The 18,974-nt window shown below is 46.0% G+C and overlaps 1 protein-coding gene across 3 annotated transcripts; it reads left to right on the top strand.

Moving 5' to 3' along the window:
* Positions 1 to 102: 102 nt before the first annotated feature.
* loxl2b (lysyl oxidase-like 2b) lies at positions 103 to 17,486 on the top strand. Of its 3 annotated transcripts, none has more exons than XM_053871225.1 (14): positions 103 to 169; positions 2,296 to 2,638; positions 2,696 to 2,871; positions 8,549 to 8,760; positions 10,266 to 10,482; positions 12,037 to 12,220; positions 13,028 to 13,179; positions 13,248 to 13,415; positions 15,059 to 15,224; positions 15,290 to 15,530; positions 15,610 to 15,725; positions 16,292 to 16,428; positions 16,493 to 16,604; positions 16,684 to 17,485. In XM_053871225.1, exons 2-14 carry the CDS (start codon positions 2,302 to 2,304, stop codon positions 16,752 to 16,754), a joined length of 2,289 nt encoding a protein of 762 aa, XP_053727200.1. In that variant the 5' UTR covers positions 103 to 169; positions 2,296 to 2,301; the 3' UTR covers positions 16,755 to 17,485. The 3 variants fall into 3 exon arrangements, with proteins under 3 accessions (XP_053727200.1, XP_053727201.1, XP_053727202.1); XM_053871226.1 differs by lacking the exon at positions 103 to 169 and adding an exon at positions 177 to 268 and having other exon boundaries at positions 16,684 to 17,486; XM_053871227.1 differs by lacking the exon at positions 103 to 169 and adding an exon at positions 1,869 to 2,245 and having other exon boundaries at positions 2,368 to 2,638; positions 16,684 to 17,486.
* The last annotated feature ends 1,488 nt before the right edge of the window (positions 17,487 to 18,974 follow it).

The following is an 18,974-nucleotide window of genomic DNA, read 5'->3' as shown; positions in this document are numbered from 1 at the left end:
CACGCGCGTCTGCAACATGTTTGCCTCGGAGTCAGGGAGGAAGCCACACCCCTTCTGAGGTCACAGGCACCGTGGGCGTGGCCAGCTTCGCCAGCGCGAGCGTCCGCTGGAGAGTCGGGTGCAGACTGCACATCCCGCACGCGCGCAGCTGTCAGGACGACCAAGCGTCGTAAGTTCTCCAACACTCCACTGTCTTTAAAACAAGGGTTTTACAACACTTTCCTGCTCTCAGAGGACGGTTTGAAGAACGTCATGGTCGGTTCATGTCGTGAGTTGAGCCCTGGCTTTTCTGAAGTATTCTCTTGTTTCAGTCAGTTGGAGTGTTCAGTGTTCGAGATTCCTTCACAATATTTCACTTCAAGTTGATATTTATTGCTGTAACTAACAAGTAAGTCAAGGTGTCGAGGGTCTCACTGCGTCTCATTCACTGTCGAGCGGTGAGGTGTAGAACAAGACAGGTTCTTGGTTCTCATTTGTAGCTTGACAACACTGTCAGGTGTAAAGTTGGTCCTGGTTTACAGTTTGTTTTGAATGTTCTGTCAGCATCAGGATTCATCTAACCAACTGGTGCCTTTAATAAGTGGCTTCTGGTCTGACTCCCGTTCTGAAGTGAGTGATGTATGGACCAGTGAGAAGAGCCAAGTCTGTCCTCTCACTTCCACAGGAACAATGTCCAATCTCATGCAGAATAGCTTGACCTCCGCCAGCTGGCCTTCGACTCTGCTGCAGTCCAGGATCTGCACAATATATTGGTTTATTTGTTCCTAAGTCATGAGCCATACAATTATTTTATTGTGCTTTATTCTGTCGTGACGGAGCAGTGGAGAAGGATCTTTCCTTGCTGCGTCCGCCTCTTGACTTTGTCCTTGCACTGAAGCTTTTGTTCTTCTTTGTGAGGAAGCGGCTCCTGGAGAATAGTCAACATTCTTCTCAGTTGCCTTTTTGACCTTTTCCAGCGGCGGTGTGCGCAGACCCCCTCAGCTGCAGCTCAGCGCTTTAATCACAGTCTGACTGCAGTAGTCGCCCTAGAACCGTTTTTTAAAAGAAGCTGAAGCTCCTGGTGTGGTCAAGACGCCACACGTTCTCCTCCACTGCCACATTGTCTCCCCAGTGATGGGAGACGATAGAAAGAGAAGCTCGATGAAGGGAGGTCTTAAACAGGCTTCCAGGTTGATCCCTTTAAAAAGCACACATCCCCTGTTTTTGTCATAAGCCGTGCAGCGTTTGGACTGAGAGCATCACGTTTTTCTTTTCTTTTTTTTTCTTCTTTTCCATCTGTCCGTTGAGTAATGTTTCTAGCTTGTGTAACCACTGCCACGTTACAGCGAGAACTGCAGCTGGAGAAGCCAGTGGGTGCAGACGGGCCTTGCATCATTTTGGGGCTTGAAGCTGTGATTTATGGATGGATACGGAAGCAGGGTTGGTTTGGTGCGCTTGACAGCTCAATCGCTGAGTCGTCCTTTTGTCAGAAGTACTTTTTTTTTTTCAAGCCATAAACATTTTGAGCTGCGGTGCATGAAGGCTAACTGAATATGCAAATTTCATGAGCTTTGTCGTGGCTGATATTGCATTTCCCTCCACTAACCACACCTACTTTGTTATGACTAGTCGACGGTGGAACTCCATTTTAATATTATAAATTATATTCACATTATTGCTGTACGATGTGTATCCCAATACAGTCAAGACGACATGATGCATTGTGATCCTGCAAGTGGTATTATTGTAGCGCTGTCAGCACTGTGGCACTATAAGTTCAATACCACAGCAGGGAACCGAGTTTGACTTCTTTAAAGGATTCTTTATTGGGTGCTTTTCTAGTTATACTAAATCATTGCTCTTTTTATTGTGTTTCAAATTAAAGTTAAAAGTTTTAATCTGTTTATGTCATTATGATGTTTTTGTCTATTTCCAGCTCGTAGACATCGGAATTGCTTTCTTTGTGTGGTCACATGTTTATTTTAGGTCTTTTTAAAGGGCTTTTTTAAAGTCCTCCAGTTGGCCTCTATAAATCCACTGACATCCTGCCTTTTAATTGTTTCTTCAATTTGAATCCACATTGAAACTGAAGCTGTAACTCTCCGGGGACCAAGGCTAAAGTGGCTTCTTCTCCTGAAAGCAACTTGTTTTTTTGAAGGATACAACTTTTGGCTCAAGATTTAAGACTCAAGACTTTGCCGACTGCACGTCATGCTCTTGCCTTTTTATTCAAGCGAAGCTTCGAGCCAAGATGAGGATTTCAATGGTAGTTTCTCATCAGGTTGTTTACTCCTGGTATCTCTTTCTCTTTTTCAGGCCAAAATGTTGGCTAACAAATATCTCCGCTGCTGTATTCTATCAATGCTGTTGGACCTCGTCCTGGGTCAGTATGAGCACTACCCTCCGGGCTACCCACAACCAGAGCAGGAACATTACACCCCGCCGGAGTTGAAACCAGACACACCCAGAATTCAGCTCCGACTCGCGGGAGACAAGCGCAAACACAACGAGGGTCGCGTGGAGGTCTTCTACAACGGCGAGTGGGGCACCGTGTGTGACGACGACTTCACTATTCACGCCGCCCAGGTGGTGTGTCGCGAGCTCGGCTACGTGGAAGCTGTCTCTTGGTCTCCATCCTCCAAATATGGGAAAGGAGAAGGTATGTGATGTTGAAATATTAGCGCAGATGACATGAAACTCAATATTTCATTTTCAGGTCCCATCTGGTTCGATAATCTCCATTGCACTGGCAAAGAAAAGACTTTGTCCTTGTGTCCGTCCAACGGGATCGGCGTGTCCGACTGCAAGCACACCGAGGATGTCGGTGTGATGTGCAGCGACAAGAGAATCCCAGGGTTTAAATTCATCAACAGCCTGCCAAACCATGTCGAGGTACCACTACACGACTATTATTTTCAAAACCAGGGTGGTCATTTGAGTTTAAATCTTAAAGCAAAGGTGCAGTGGATAAATGCAGTGTTGGTTTGTCTGTTTGTTTATGGAAAATGATGGATTCAGGAGACTTCCCAGCTACGGATTTGATGCACCCATCACTTCTGCGCTTGGGTTCATGAACATCCGCACCTGCTGGTGTGAGATAAACGTGTTTAGCCCTTGTTGGTCAGATATGCCGTCAGTTACTGTCACCGACATGTCCAATGCCATCCGAGGACGTCTCAGATTAAAGCACAGAAAAGGTTCAACTTACGCTTTACAAGGTTTGTTGCGAAGGCAGCAGCTGCATCATACACTGACACTGTTATGTTGCGTTGTGGAGGTCTTGAGTTTCTTAAACAGAAATGTTCTTAGTGTTTGCATGTTGTCCTTGTGTGCACAAATAATGGCAGACCACACAGAAGGTACTGATGGGCTTGTGAGGCTACATGGAACATTGTCACCATTTTCAGTGCCCACTAGATGGCACTCTCTGCTCTAAAAATAGCGATGGGTTGATGAGGTTTCATGAAACAGTGTCCTGATTTTCAGAGGCCACCAGATAGCACTGTCTTCTGTCGTATTATTAGTAGTATAATAGTAATATTTGGACTTGAACGATGAAACCTCACGTCATTTCTAAACCAAGAGCGCCATCCAGTGGCCTCTGAGAATGAGGACACTGTTTCATCAACCCTGCGCAACTGTTTCATGATGCCTCATCTACCAATTACTATCTAAAACCTCAAGGTTTGAACAACCACTTCAGTGAAACCGTGCATCATTTTTAGAAAGAGAGCGCCACCTACTGAGCTCTGACAAAAAGAGCGCACTTTTATGAAGCCTGAGCAGCCCGTCGCTAGTGAGCTGTCAGGTATTGAGGAAAGCAGAACAGTAAATGGACTCCCCACTTGAATCAAGACAGGAAGGGTTTGCGGTTTAGAACCTTGTTGCGTTCGCAACATCGCAGGTCATGTTCTGCCAGTTTTTTGGGGGGTTAAATTGTGGGTGTTTGATACGGTGATTGGCAATGAGGGAGCGAGGCTGAGTGTTCAAGGAGAGCGTCGTAAAAGTTGGAAGCATTTCTTGTCAAGGGGACCGACTTTATGGACATATAGGACAGGCGGATGTTTTGATATTGAAACGGTCCAGCTGTTAGTGATTGCTGCTGTACAGTTTATAATGTATATGTTATATGTACATATGCGCTCATAGGCAACGGTTTAAAGCAATTTCATTTTTTTTCTTTCTTAAAAAGACCTGTCATTTTTTGTTTACTTTTGGGTGGAAGTGTTGCCTGGACATAGTTGCATGCTGTGGATTTAAATAAAAGGTGTTTTTGGTTTTTATTTATTAGATATATTTTTCACTTCCTTTGAAAAATATAAATTATATTGTTAATATTAATCTTTCTGAACTCATATTGATGTCTATTTATTTTTCTAGTTTGTTTTTTTAAATACAGATATTTTTTTTTCTCCGTGTTATACAGTACAGTAAAATGTATTTATTCTAATTTATTCTACTTTATTTTATTCTAGTTTTTTTTTATTTACCCAGAAATTATGAATATAATTGAAAGACCACAGACTATTAAATATTTATTCTAATTCTCTGTGATGGTTCAGTCCTGTTTGGTTATTTTGGCAGAAGTCTGCACTCTCTTGATGCGGTCCGATATATTCCTTAAATATCCCCACAAATCATCATTTGAGCAGCAGTTTGATGGCTTCTTGTTTCCCCACTCCGTAACTCCCCCGACCTTGTGTCTTAATCCCCGCCCTTCCTGCGCTGCCGGCGGCACCAGTGTGTCAGTGAAAGTGATGTGAAACCTGTAATTGTAACCATCAAAGTTGTCTGGGCTCACTTTTAAGAGTCTTCCTCCGCATCATGTTCTGAGCGAGCCAGCCAGCGGTCAGTGAGCGTTATCGCCCCGTTCGCTGTGAAAGCCTCTTGAAGCCACATTCCAATGTTATGAGGGAACTACAGAGAGCAGGCGCTGCCTCTTTCTTCCACACTCTCCTTTGTTTGTCCGTCTCCAGTATGTCTTCACGATGGAAACAATATTTGTGCAGAACGACACCTTTAAATCTGAACGTGCATTCATGCAGAAAAACTATTGTCAATCACCTTTGAAATAAACAACTCAGAGGCTCTTTCCCCGTAAGGAGGTCAGGGCGAGCGGCTGTGAAACAGATGCTGAGCTTTTCCTTTTCTTCTTGTACAAATATCACCCAGTCAGTTTATACTTCTCCTTCATTGTTGTGTACTTATTCTCAGGAAATATTAATGTCCCATATTGGAGAGTTTAATCATGAAGCACTGCTGGCAGTTTAAAAGGATTAAAACCAGTGTTGTACAAGCCTGTCACTCAGCGCACATCTGTGTCAAACATGCAAACACGTTTTCTTTTCACTCTTTACCAACCAGTGTTAAGTGGTCATCAGCGTGGTGAGCTCCATCTGGTGTTGTAGTTTTCCTTCGGATGTGAAACTAGTGCAGCGAAGACTCAGCGAAGTGTTCCTCAGTGTCTCGAGTCACGTGTGGAGAGTTGCTGCGCTCTTGATTCAGCTTTTCCGTTGTAAACGGCATCATCTGGAAGCGCTCATCTGCTGAGTCATGCCAGCCCAGTGTGGTGTGTAATGGCAGCGATGATGAAATGCCACTGGGGGGCGTGCGGTTTGTGGTCTTTTCTCAGGTGACCGCATGATCATCTCCAGCCACATAGGAAATGCGCCAGTAGTGAGCTAAGAGGTAGGTGAAGGACGACCTCTCGCATGCCGGCGTCTGTGACCTCTGACTTCTGTGGTCAGATTCCACTGTGGCTGCATTGTCTGCGAGATGGAGGGAGATGATTTGTGAGGCTCTGCCTTCAGTCCTCCTGAGACCCCGGTAAAAAAGAAGGTGAAGAAAGCAAACACTGGGTTCTGGGAGAGATGCAAGAGGTTTCACTGTTTGGAAGTTTTATATTTAGTGCTTCCTCTGCTCGACAGTAAACAGATGCAGTGGACACGCAGTGTGCGATGGCTGTTTAGAATGGCGTCTCTCCAGAGTATATTTTGATGGTTTGTGATTTTAGGAATCCTCCTGCTTTCGAGAGGGTTTATTCTGAGGTCTGACCTGGGATCAGGCTTGTGGATTACATTCCACAACAAGCCACTCCCAGCATCAAAAATGACGGTTTTCCGTAAGCATGTTTGAGCATCACTATGGGCGCACGCAACAGCTTCCACTTCAGCCCAGCTAAATGTGAAGACTCCCAGTGGACCAGGAACCAGCCTGGAGTTTGCTGAATCAGCAAATCAATTGGATCGCAGTAAAGTGAAATGTAATTTCATCTGATTCAGTGAACCATTATTAACATATGGATTTAAAAATCCTCGCAGGTGTTGCCAGCTCATATCATATTTCAGAACTGTTTGGGTAATTAATCTGATGCTTAATTGGAGAGTTTGTGATGAATTAATCTCAATTAATCGCTGTTTAATGCTATAAGAAGAAGCCACATTTTTCAATGTGAATGAATCTGGTATATTACTGATGGAACCATCCATACATTTAAACAACAAAATTTTGCATCAGTTTGACAACAGCGCAGTAAATCACAATGGTGGCTATATTCAGGTTTTTATATCACCTAACTATTTTTTTTTTAATAAATCAGGAACTGGAAAGGTTTTATTGGAGCAAACTAGTAGTTTGTTCTGTATTCAGTTTGGTCTTGGTCTTGACCTCGTCTTGGGCCCTCAACATCTTGGTCTTGGATTTAGTCTGTGGACTGGATTACAACACCAGTCAGGACAAGAATGGTTCTAATGTGTTGAATTCCCCTCAGTCATTAACATATTTCTGGGTGTTCAGCGGATTTAAACAGCGGAGCGGACACCTCGACCTCTCTGGAGCCTCTTGAGGAAAGTGCTGTCGTTGATGGAAGGGCCTCACCTCAGCTGCACAACTCTAATGACTTTTCCATCCAGGCAGCTTTTCCCTCCAGCAGAAGCTCAGACGCGGCCCCCTCAGCACATTGAAACAAGAGGCTCATGTTGATCTTTCCCTTTTCCTTATTCTGTTGAGAAAGCTACATGTGAAGAGAGATTCAATCTTCGCACAGGAAATCGGTCAAAGCGAGAGATAGGGTGTGGAATGCGGGGAAGTGGGCTGCTTGTGGCCCTGCGGTGTTTGTGGCCAACGCCATGATATAGTTTCCAGGCTCCTTCCATGCTGAAAAGGCTGAAAACATTATTTGAGTGGAGAGAAAGTCGGCACATTTCCACTCCATGATTTCATCCCCTACATCAGTTTTGATAGGGTTTCTGTTCACCAGACCAATGTTTAATGTGTTCATCCTCCTCATCATTTTCATACATTCACAATCTTCATGCGATGTATCTGTATCAGAAGGTGGTGCTGCGGGACTGCGGTGATCTCCTCAGACGTCTCTAACAGTTGCTGGGCAGCAGGTCATGGCGTTCAGCATTAATGAGGTGCTTCACTGTAAAATCTTTTAGAGGTCTGGAAGAGATTTACGAGCAGTGAAGCGAGAGGAGGCTGAGGTGGGAGCTGTCGTTAGAGCGGCTTCATTCTTGAGGCAAAAATCTGTGCGGCAATGTCTGTGTCAAAAATGTGTTTTCTGCAGTATTGGCCAGAACCTCGAGATACGATACGCAACAGAAATACTTCACCATATTGTCCTTTCTGGGGAACATTTTTCAATGCACCAATTCCAGGTGCACCTCATTATACAGTGTGATGTCATCACCAAAACATCCATGATGTCGGAGAGGAAACGAGGTTTGGTCTGAAAATATAAGTCACTTAAAAAACCTCAGTATGGAAACGCAGTGGGCACTCCCACCCTGCATTATTCTACCCACTTAACTGAAAGTAAATCACACTATATAGCCTGAAATTGAATGGACAAATGAACTCTGACATCAAGAAAACAAAAGTCTGAAGACAAATCAAGTCGATTGTATCCTGGGTCAAAGTGTGGCACCGCACTGCTGGACCCTAGTCTGAGTTTGTTTCACACTAGGGTGAACCGATCGCACTTTTTTTTGACCGAAACCGAATGCTGATTTTTTTTTTTAATTAACCTGTACCGACAGGCTGATACAGGTTTTTGCTACTGATTTTCTTTCTTTATCTTTTCCCCAACTAAATCACACACAAAAGTTACTATTTTACTTTTTATTTTTTTAGATTAATTATACAAACCCACTAAATAACAATAATACTGAACGACACTGTATAGAAAATATTGCATCATTTAAAGCAATGAATAACAAATATTAAAAAACGCAAAGTGCTTATGAAAATTACATACTTTTATTCCTTTTTTAATGAACAATGAACAGATCAAACCACAATGCAAAATTCACTTACTGTCTGCTAAACGCATCCCTTATTTTGTCATTTTTTACACTATAATGTCAAATATTAAAGAGTAATAACATTTCCGCTCATGTTTAAATACAGATATCCGCTTATTAATATAGATAAATGATTCATAAAAGAATTCATTGTATCTTTGTCATGAAATGCCAATAATTTCACCGGCCGATCGATCGGTGCAGCCCAAAAGTTGAGTACAGCTCTTGGCAGAATCTAAAAGATTCCAATGTCTTCCGCACAGAACCTGGATATTCAGGTGGAGGATGTCCGCATCCGGGCCATCCTGGCCTCCTACCGTAAGAGGATCCCTGTGACGGAGGGCTACGTGGAGATCAAGGATGGCGGGAAATGGAAGCAGATCTGTAACGCCCAGTGGACGGAGTTCAACAGCAGGGTCATCTGTGGCATGTTCGGCTTCCCTGGGGAGAGGAAGTACAACGCCAGAGTCTACAAGTGAGTGCCCTGCGTCTTGTGTGGTCCAGTGTGAAAAGCACCTTCCTCGTCTTCATTTCCCTTTGACTTGGTTTGAAGTTAGAACCGGCGTGTCTCCGTTCTACTTGCTTTGTTGCTGCCATGTGGGTGTGTTGAAATCCACCCTGACTTCCCTCTAATTTAAAGAAAAAAACCCGCTGGACTCTTCTTTCTCTTACCTCATGCCAGCGCCGCCGTCATGAGCCAGTGGAGCTAGCAGCTCTTATTACGCCAAATGACTGGTTTCTTCAGCTGCAAGTCTTGTTCATCTTCTCCATCACTCGTGAACTTCCCTGTTCATGACCAGTGAGGACTGAGCCGAGGATCAGTAAAAGATGAGTGCATTCTGCGTTTGTTTTTGTTGTGCCTCCAAGCTGCAGCACACTTCCTGCGCTTTCATGGAGTTTTAACTTTCCCTCTTCAAACAGAGCGAAGGCTCGTAATTTTCCATCGACGTGTCGTTCACCTGCCCATCAAACCGGCTGGGAGGTTTCAGCAGCTGCCTGCTGGCACTAACACTGACAAGGCCTCTGTCAATCTGTTCACTCACGTTCATCACTTCCTAAAACTCACACGCTCTCTTTGTTGGGTAAAATTAGTGACATAAATGTCAGGTTTGAATGTTCCTCTTTGGAGCGTCACATGGGAAGGAAAGAATTTTACTCCACCTTCCTTTCCTCATGACTGGTGACTCGCACGGTCACAGTCTGATGCAGCGCACTTGTGCGCATCATCGGTCAAACAGAGAAACATTTCACCTACATGAATGCAGAGCAAACCTGAGGCAATAAATGGTCCTTATTCGTACTTTCTGCAGTCATCTGCCTGCAGCACAGTCTCTGGAGCTGCTCCACTATATAACTTGCCAGTTCATAAATAAAAACCAAATGCTCCTCAGTCTGACCGCTCGCTGTCCTTAGATGCCCCGCAGACGTGAGCAGCAGAACAGGACGTGCTGCTCTGCTCGTGGACGTGATGGAGTGAATAGAATGTCTCCCCAGTATGTTGCCTTTTTCCCTCCAGGTTCTCATGGTTGCATACAGCACGTGAGGTCTAAACAGTCAACTGGAGGTTATGTTACAAATGGCATCATAAATGGCATCATAAATGTAGAATGTGCAAAACTTACTTAGTTTATACCAAAGTGTCTGCATCGAGTTTTTCCAGCTGTGTCGAACTGAGCCAGAACCACAGGGCAAACCCAGGACGGGATTCAGAGATCAAGTGTCCTCTCTCATCTGGAAATGGCTCGGCCTCTTAACCAAAGCTCAAGTTAAAGCAGAACAGAAGCCTTGGAATTCTTCAACTTTTTCCTCACAGCAGCGGATGATATAGTTTTAAAAACTCTGTATCTTCCTTCCGTACTATGGAGTTTCAAAGACCTCACTGTTCTGGAAGATGTATCATCTTGAAAGTTGTTGCACGTTTCTGACTCAGAAACCTGATCTTTGTTGACAAAATAATCTCATCTGTTTCCATCTGTTCAGGATGTTTGCTCGTCGGAGGAAGCCCACCTACTGGGACTTCTCTGTCAACTGCACTGGCACTGAAGCCCACTTGTCAGGCTGCAAACTGGGCCAGGATGAGGCGCTCAAGTCCAACGACACCTGCGGCGGCGGGTTGCCAGTGGTGGTCAGCTGTGTTCCTGGCAGAGCCTTCGCCCCAACACCGATGGCTGGCTTCAGGAAGGCCTTCAGACAAGAGGTAGAGTGGCAGGACAGAGTTAGGACTGGACTGGAAGTGGTCTGAACGGTCAGCTCTGGTGAGAGGCCTCGCTTCTACTCAGAGTGTGAATTCCTTTCTGGTCTCTGTCACCATGACGCCTGTCGCCGTGACTCACCAGCCGCACCCACATTGATTCCACATCAAACACCACATGGTTTCTATCTCAACGCATCTGACTTTCCTCACAGTGATACACGTCGCCCCTCACTTTGTCCTCTCCACCTCCGTATCAGTCACCTGCAGTCTCAGCACCAGTGCTGGCTTGGTGAGGTTTCATGAAACACTGTCCTGATGTTCAGAGGCCACCTGGTGGCACTGTCTGCTGTAAAGTGTTTGGATTTGAACAACTCATTCAGTGGAACCTCAAATCACTTCCAAACAAAGAGCGCCATCTAGTGGCCTCTGACGATTAGGACACTGTTTATTCAACCTTGCAATACTGTTTCATATTACCCATCACCACTCAGCACTATTACTATAGAAAAAACCTTACCTTTTCATCAGACAAGATGAATAATATCCTGCTGTGTTGTCTTCATGTTATACTTGTAACTTTGTTCATGATCATTTGTTAGTCATAAAAATAATCTGTGGATCTGTGAAAAAAAATGCTTGAGATTTTTTATGAGCCACGACTCCTGGATTGAGACTCTTTTTCTTTGGCGTCGGTCAAAAGAACAAGTCTACAGTATCATACCAAAGGAAGAACTTGAAGGGCGGATACAAGAAGTTGTATCTTCCCTTCTGTTGAATGATTCCGAGTGAAATCATTTGACTCAAAAAGCTAGCGGCGATATCTGTTCTGACAGTTTTATTCCTGGGTTAAATTGGGGGCGATTGGATTGGTGCGCAGTCTTGGTGGCCGCCATAGCAGCATAACTCTCATGAATCTCCAACAACCATTGCACTGAAACTCCATCATTTTTAACTGATCGTTTCAGGAAGCCTCTCAAGTCCTTTTTTGGTCAACATAGTTGATGAAAAGAATTGTCACCTGCATGTTTTATTTTTCCTCTGAAATGGTCATATTCAATTGTTGATTTTTTGTCTGTTGTTTGTCTCCTATTTGGCTTTTAAAAATTATTTGAAAAAAAAATCACCAATTGAGCTTTGTCTTTGATCCTTAGAAGCCTAATTTCTTTGAAATATTTTATAAGAAAAATCCAATTCTGCTGCAGTCATAAATTTGGGTTGTCCTTTGAGGTGCTCTTTCGTAATCTTGCCGGCGGTGCTGAAGTGGCCTCAGGCTGATGTGTCTCTCAGACGATGGCTTCCATCAAACCGCTGCGACTGTGATTACATTGTACTGTAAATGTTAGTGTGAACGGTGGATGGGGACATTCTTTGCCGTGCTCTCGCACAAATAGCAAGCCACCCTGTCGGCCGCCTTCGCTGTCTCGTGCGAGGGAAGAGACTGTGAGGTTTCTAACTTTCAGCTGAGCCTACGATTTGACATGAAACCACAATAACCTAAACACGCAGTTCTCTCTTTTTGGATTGTGATTTCTGACACCAAGTCTTTTTCCACCGCAGCAGCCGTTGGTCCGCCTGCGGGGCGGCGCCATCGTTGGCGAGGGCAGAGTGGAAGTGCTGAAGAATGGCGAGTGGGGAACCATCTGCGATGACAAGTGGAACCTGTTGTCTGCTACAGTGGTGTGTCGGGAGCTGGGCTTCGGAACAGCCAAGGAGGCTCTGTCTGGAGGCCGTCTGGGACAAGGTATGCCTGGAAATTCCTCACTTCACCGGCCCAGAAGAGACACTGTCAAGGGGTTTATGAATTCATTAAAGATGCCTTTGCTCCAGAATAACACACAATCCAGGGGCGGAGATTCAGAATGTCACGTCACAAGTGTGCGGGAAGCATTTCAGTCTCTAACTCTGTGAAAACCAACTCAACCCGATTCATTATATTATTGTTATTTCCAGCACATATAATAAACAAGCGTGGCGGTGCAGAGAGTTGCCAGGCCATCAGAAAAATGATCTCTGAAGATGAAGTCTCACGTGATCAAGCGTATTTAAACAGGTGGAAACATCACAGGGCTGGACAGGAACCTGAACGCGTCAAATATCCTGAAAGAAACGGTAGGACTGAAGTCGTGCATTCCGGCCGGACAGATGAAGAGATGGACCGCGTGGATTGGAGGCAGATGTACTTCTCACGATCAAATACTACCGTTTTTTTCTGTCCTCAATTCAGTAAATGACTGAACGGAAAAGAACTACTGACTAGTTTACTCAGTGCTAAACCACACCAACAAGAAAATAAAACAGGAAATTAAACATGCATTGAAACGTCACCTGAACCAGGACTCTGAACCAAACTGGAACCCAGATATAATGACCCACTTATTTTGAAGTTCTCATCCTCAAATTGAGGCTTAACCTCAAATGTCCCCACAATGTCATACCTCCTCACAAGGATAGTGTTTCGGATGAATAATGTAAATTATAAATTTAACAAAATAATTGAAGGCAAAAAAGCCCAGTTCCTTGAGTCAACTCCTGCTCCCTGGTGTTTCAGGCATGGGCCCGGTGCACATGAATGAGGTGCTGTGCACTGGCTTTGAGAAGTCCATCACCGAGTGTTCCTTCAACAAAGAGGCTCTGGGTTGTAGCCACGAGGAGGACGCCTCCGTCCGGTGCCACGTGCCGGAGATGGGCTTCCAGGAGCAGGTGAGAAGGGACTTCAGGTCAAACAATGAACATTCCTCTGTGTAACATGTTCAAATGTGTCTCCGTAGCTGCGTCTGAGCGGTGGCCGAAACCCGTACGAAGGCCGCGTGGAAGTGCTGGTGGAAAGAAACGGCTCCCTGGTGTGGGGCACGGTGTGCAGTGAGGGCTGGGGGACCATGGAGGCCATGGTGGTCTGCCGACAGCTGGGTCTGGGCTTCGCTAGCAACGCCTTCCAGGTACGTGACCGGATTCATGACCAGACGCTTTCACTCAGTCGAATTAGCAGAAGCAAAACCCACACGTTTACATTTGTCATGTGACCAGGCAAGCAGGCGACGCAGCTGCGAGGGAAAGTGAGAAGCAATAAATAACTTTGGCTTCAACTTAATACTTCCTTTTTATGAGCTACACTTTTCTTTTTTGTTCACCGCAAAATATAGTCCCTCCTTTTATGTCAGCAAATGAAGGACTAAAAGAGCAACAATGTGCCTTTGAAGGTCATGATGGACAAAGACGCAAGGTTGTAAAGGATTTTGAAAAGCGAAAACCTCATTAGAGAGCCTTGTAAAATAGGGAGTGATTCCCAGTCAGTCACCGAAGGAGGCGTGCAGCTCTGTGTCCGCGGTGTGAAGTGCCTGCACCTGTGGCATGTTGGAAGCTCTCCAGGTTTCATGGGGAAGGAGGCTTCCAGAGGAGCGAGTGTTTACAAGGCCTGTGGAATGAGGAGAGCAGCTTTGAGCGGAAAGTCTTGCGTCATAGATTCTGTAAATTCACTTTCCGCGGGATGAAGTGTTATCATCTCAGGTAGCAGTGTGAAAAGGGCCGGTTTCCTTCATCATCCTGGCAGCTGCAGCTGCACTGGAGGCTCAGTCGCCAGGCACTTTGCTTCTGTCTGATGGAACTTCGTCTCTCCTGAACCGCCGTCAGCTGACATTCTTCAAAGCTCTGACTCTACTGAGGGAGCAGGAACGTCCTCCTCCGGTCATCTCTGGGAACACAACTCGCGACACCCTCTCACAGTATCATTTCTCAAATGTTGACTTTTCTTTGCCTCTGACTTTCTCTCCTACATGCAGTTGTGTGTATTTTAAGAAGCTCACAAAGACAATACGCATTTTACTGCAGTGAGACTGTCAAATCACTGCCACTTCCACCGATGACTTTAGTCTCCTCTCTACACTTCATGAGCGTCCTCATGTTCCCTCCTTGTTGCGACGTCAAACTCTCACATCTTCCCACAAACACCACTGTCGTGATTCAGAGTCGATGCATAAATATCCAAACTCAGATTATTTAAACGTATAATGGACCGAACTGAAAAGCACAAACATTTCTGACATTAAAACAGTTTTAACTGACAATTAATAAAAAAGAAAAAAAATAAATCTGCCTCAAAATCTGGCTTGTGTTTCTATATGGTTCACTATATTAGAGTTTGGACTGTGACAAACAGATTCAAAGGAAAAACACGACTAGATTTTTCAAATTGATGACTCGGTGGGAAGAGTGAAATGACGTGAACGAGCAAACTGACTTCATAAATCTCAACTTTCCCACATATTTTATCTCTATTTAAAATGTCCAGACAGGACTGAGCAGCCTGGTGGTCTCTCTCCCTCTGACAGGTTTGGAGTGAGACACGTGCTAAAAGAACTCAATTCAATTGGCAACAACTGACTTTCTGGCTAAAATAAAATAGTTCTCCGGCTCGTATTTTAAATAAATAACACTCAAAACCTTTGCAATTGGCAAGTGAATTGCTGTCAGCAACGACTGAATGGTCAATACGGGGTCAAAGGTTTGGAAAACATCCAGTGTAGCGAAAGGTTCTTTATGAACGCAGTAAACACAAAGTGAAGTGACAGTTTTCACTGTGCAGGAGACGTGGTACTGGCCCGGGGAGGTGACTGCGGACGCCGTGGTGATGAGTGGCGTCCGTTGCTCCGGTACCGAGATGTCACTGTCTCACTGTCTCCATCACGGCGGACACCTGAGCTGCCCTCGAGGAGGAGGACGTCACGCCGCCGGAGTCTCCTGCTCCGAGAGTGAGTCGACCTCAACGGCAATACCATCTTTACAGTCCTGTGATTCCCCTGCTTGTCTGATCCAGCCGCCCCAGACCTGGTGCTCAACCCTCAGGTGGTGGAACACACCACCTACATGGAGGATCGGCCCATGTTCATGCTGCAGTGCGCCTACGAGGAAAACTGCCTGTCGTCCACTTCCAGCTCGGTCCCGGCCAACAGCTACCGTCGTCTGCTGCGCTTCTCCTCCCAGATCCACAACAACGGCCACACAGACTTCCGGCCCAAAGCCAACCGGGAGACCTGGGTGTGGCACGACTGTCACAGGTTGGTCACGGTTGTTGCTGAACGTGAAGCGAGGAGTTCGCTGAAACCTTCCATCACCCGCTCGCTCTTCTGTCGCCAGACACTATCACAGCATGGAGGTGTTCACGCTCTACGACTTGTTCAGCCTGAACGGCACCAAAGTGGCGGAAGGACACAAGGCTAGCTTCTGCCTCGAGGACTCGGAGTGTGACGAAGGTGAGAGTGTTTTCTACCCACAAAACTGCAGGTCAGGTGTGCCGCCCCACTTTTCTCCCTTCTAGTTCGATCAAAACGCTTCTGAATTATCGGACTACATCACCGAAGGTTTCCATGGCGTTGGCCTGTCTATGGGCGGATGAAGGAAATGATGAACTAGTGACTTAATTTTAGGAGCAATCCCGATCACTTCTTAGCCAATCCGAGGTCTCCATGCTCCAATTCATGGGCAGAGTATTACATTTTATTTTTTGAAAAGAGTCTTTATTGCCAGAGGTTTGTGCTCTCTGAGTACTTTTCTGAACTGTATCATTCAGTAAAGCTGTGTACCGAACCCAACCTCTGTGTACCGAACAGGTCCCTCTTCATATGTGTACCGGCACAAGCTTCTTGTCTGTAGTGGTGGGACTGAGCAGCCTGGTGGTCTCTCTTTCTCATGGATAGTTATAGCATGTTTTGTTTCATTTTCGTGTCTGTATCCTGACGTTTTTTAACTTCAATTTTCCATCCATGAGCGCAGTCTCATCCTCCGCCAGCGCGTCATTATTACTTTGCGTTTGTTGCAGGAATCGAGAAGCGCTACGAGTGCGCGAACTTCGGCGACCAGGGCATCACCGTGGGCTGCTGGGACACGTACCGACACGACATCGACTGTCAGTGGGTGGACATCACCGACGTCAAGCCCGGAGATTACATCTTCCAGGTACGCGGCGCTTCGCCACTCTGCCGCCGGACCCTCAGCTGTGACTTGTCTTTCTCCTGCACAGATTATCATCAATCCCAACTACGAGGTGCCAGAGTCCGACTACACCAACAACATCGTGAAGTGCAGGTGTCGCTACGACGGCCACCGTGTGTGGATGTACAGCTGCCACAACGGTAGAGAACAAAGAGATTTCACGTCACTTGTGTCTTTATCAGCGCGTGATCATCACTGGTTTCCACCTTTGTCCACCAGGGGGCTCCTTAAGCAGCGAAACAGAGCAGACGTTCCCCGGCCTCCTCAACAACCAGGTCACACACAGGTAAAGGTGTGAAGAGCGGAGTCAAGCTGCTTCCTCTGAGGCTTCCCTCATGTCGGCCCGGAAGAGCAGAACCTCCCCAACCCTCCCCCACCACCTCCTCCCCCCCGAACCTTCACAACGTTGCGGTGGCATTAATAATAAAGACACGTGGAACCGGGAGCATCTGCTGAGAACTTTTAAGCTTCATGGAGAAGTGTCCTCACTCTCAGAGCTCAGTGGGTGGCGCTATTGCTCCCAGAAGAGTGTGTGGTTTCATTTCAAAATCCAAAGATTGCAGAGCAGAGAGCGCCACCAAGTGGACACTACATCACGACTCATTAAATTAAACTGTCTTTTGACTATCACGTGGCGACTTTGTACTATAAGTGTTGTTCTGTGGTGCGCGCGTGTGTGTTGCGTGTGCGCGAGGGCGTGTGAGTGTCATGCCATTGCACATGTTGTACAAGTATTAATGGTGCTAATGAAACTGCGCCTCTGTTTTCTGAGGCGGCAGTCATGGTTTACTCACAGTGAACCTGAATCTGTGTACAAACTATGTGTTAAAGGATAATAAAGACTTGAGTTAAGGAGCAGCATTTGATGGGTGTGTCATGTTTGTGGCGTGGATCTGGACCTGACACCACTGAGCTACACACACGTCAACAGCACCTGTTGTGTTTGAGTGTGTGCTTCACAACGTCAGAAATGCACGGCTCCTCGGAACAAAGGTGGAGCCGAGGAAATGGCTGACGCAGGTCAGGGAGGAGACGACCTGTCGTCCCAGTGGTGCAGCCCAGACGGGTCACACGCAGAGACACACACCAGCCCCGAAGCCAGTCTCGCTTCTGTAGGGCTCAAGAAGCTTAAATTTTATTCTCCTCACCTGCTGCTACAAGTAATAAAGGAGTATTTTCAACTACAATATTTTGTCCGTCCAGTTGTGGAATTTGTTTTTGGAGCAGAACCAACAGGGTAAACTGCGAAATACCGCTCTCTGGTGGTTGTAAACTCACATTACATCGCCTCCACGAGTATTTTCTTCTCACTTCAGTTACATGCGCCAAATAAGCCCAACAGATGGCGCTGTCGTCCCGTTATTATAAGCTCGCATTACTTTTCCATCTCGATATAAAAGAAGGGGCGCCATCTGCTGGTTACAAAAAAATGGTCGCGGTTTACCAACGCTCAATAGCAGCACCTGTATTTGTCGGATGGTTAATGTGTTCACAGACCCGATTTACAGTGACACGCTCTGTAGTGCCACAGTGATGACGATGCATCCAGCTGGTCTCTCTGGAGCTTTGCTTCTGGGCAGCTCGGCCCGACCTCCCTCCCAGCTTCAGGCCACAAACCTCTGAGGGCCAAACAGCTGAGATGAAGAGGTGGTGTTCCGCTCAGTTTGGTGGGTCGGGCGAGTGAATGGAGCCCGGCGCAAACAGTGGACCGGAGTTCACTGCAAAACTGTTCTGCACTGAAACATCATAACAAACAACAATCCATCTTCTCTGCTGCCGCAGACGGATCCGCTTTCAAAGCAGATCAGCAGAGAGATGCTGGTGTTTACAGCGCAGTCTGCTTCTTGTCGTCGTGCCAGACGGAGCACAATCGAGCAGAACGCTGAGGCAGCAGTGTTGCACCGAGGAAACCCGCTCTCCTCAACCTGAAGAACGGCAGCCTGCTGGACGACGCACTAAGCCGACTGTCTTGGTGGGAAGCTCCCACAAGTGCACGGCTGATGACGCTTCATGGAACACTGTCCTCATTTTCTGAGCCCACTAGATGGCGCTGTCTTCTCTGAGTGACTCCAATTTGGAAGAACCATGTCAATGAAACCTCCCATCAAAGTTGAACTGAGAGCGCCACCCAACCCAACAAGCCACATGAAACATCATCTACCCATCACTACTGTATCGTGAAGCCTCCTGAAACATCAAGAGCTCCCACTACTCATGTCCGATCTTGCAGCTCTAACTGTGTGTCCTTGTGAGCTCCACGTAAAATGCTAAAATATAATAAAAAAAAATTCCAAGGCACTTTCCTAGTCAGTGGGCTCCCCACTGACCATGGCAATAAATTTGATTCTGATTCTGATGAAACATCCTCACATACAGTTCATTATTGCTGGTTATAGTGATGGGCTGACGAAGCTTCACGAAACAAGAGTCTTTCATTTTTGTTCTCAAAAAAGCCACTGTTCTCACAGACCTCGATTGATTGTAAACCAACAGAGCTGAAAATGAAGACA

Source organism: Synchiropus splendidus, chromosome 7, assembly GCF_027744825.2.
Source record: "Synchiropus splendidus isolate RoL2022-P1 chromosome 7, RoL_Sspl_1.0, whole genome shotgun sequence".
Classification (NCBI taxonomy): domain Eukaryota; kingdom Metazoa; phylum Chordata; class Actinopteri; order Syngnathiformes; family Callionymidae; genus Synchiropus; species Synchiropus splendidus.
This window is presented reverse-complemented; position numbering and strand designations above follow the sequence as displayed.

Excerpts from the sequence above, each read along its gene's own strand:
- loxl2b (XM_053871226.1), top strand. The coding sequence starts at position 2,302 with ATGTTGGCTAACAAATATCTCCGCTGCTGTATTCTATCAATGCTGTTG. Across the intron at positions 10,483-12,036 it reads GGAAGGCCTTCAGACAAGAG|CAGCCGTTGGTCCGCCTGCG; the intron begins GTAGAGTGGCAG and ends TTTCCACCGCAG. Across the intron at positions 15,225-15,289 it reads CGGAGTCTCCTGCTCCGAGA|CCGCCCCAGACCTGGTGCTC; the intron begins GTGAGTCGACCT and ends TGTCTGATCCAG.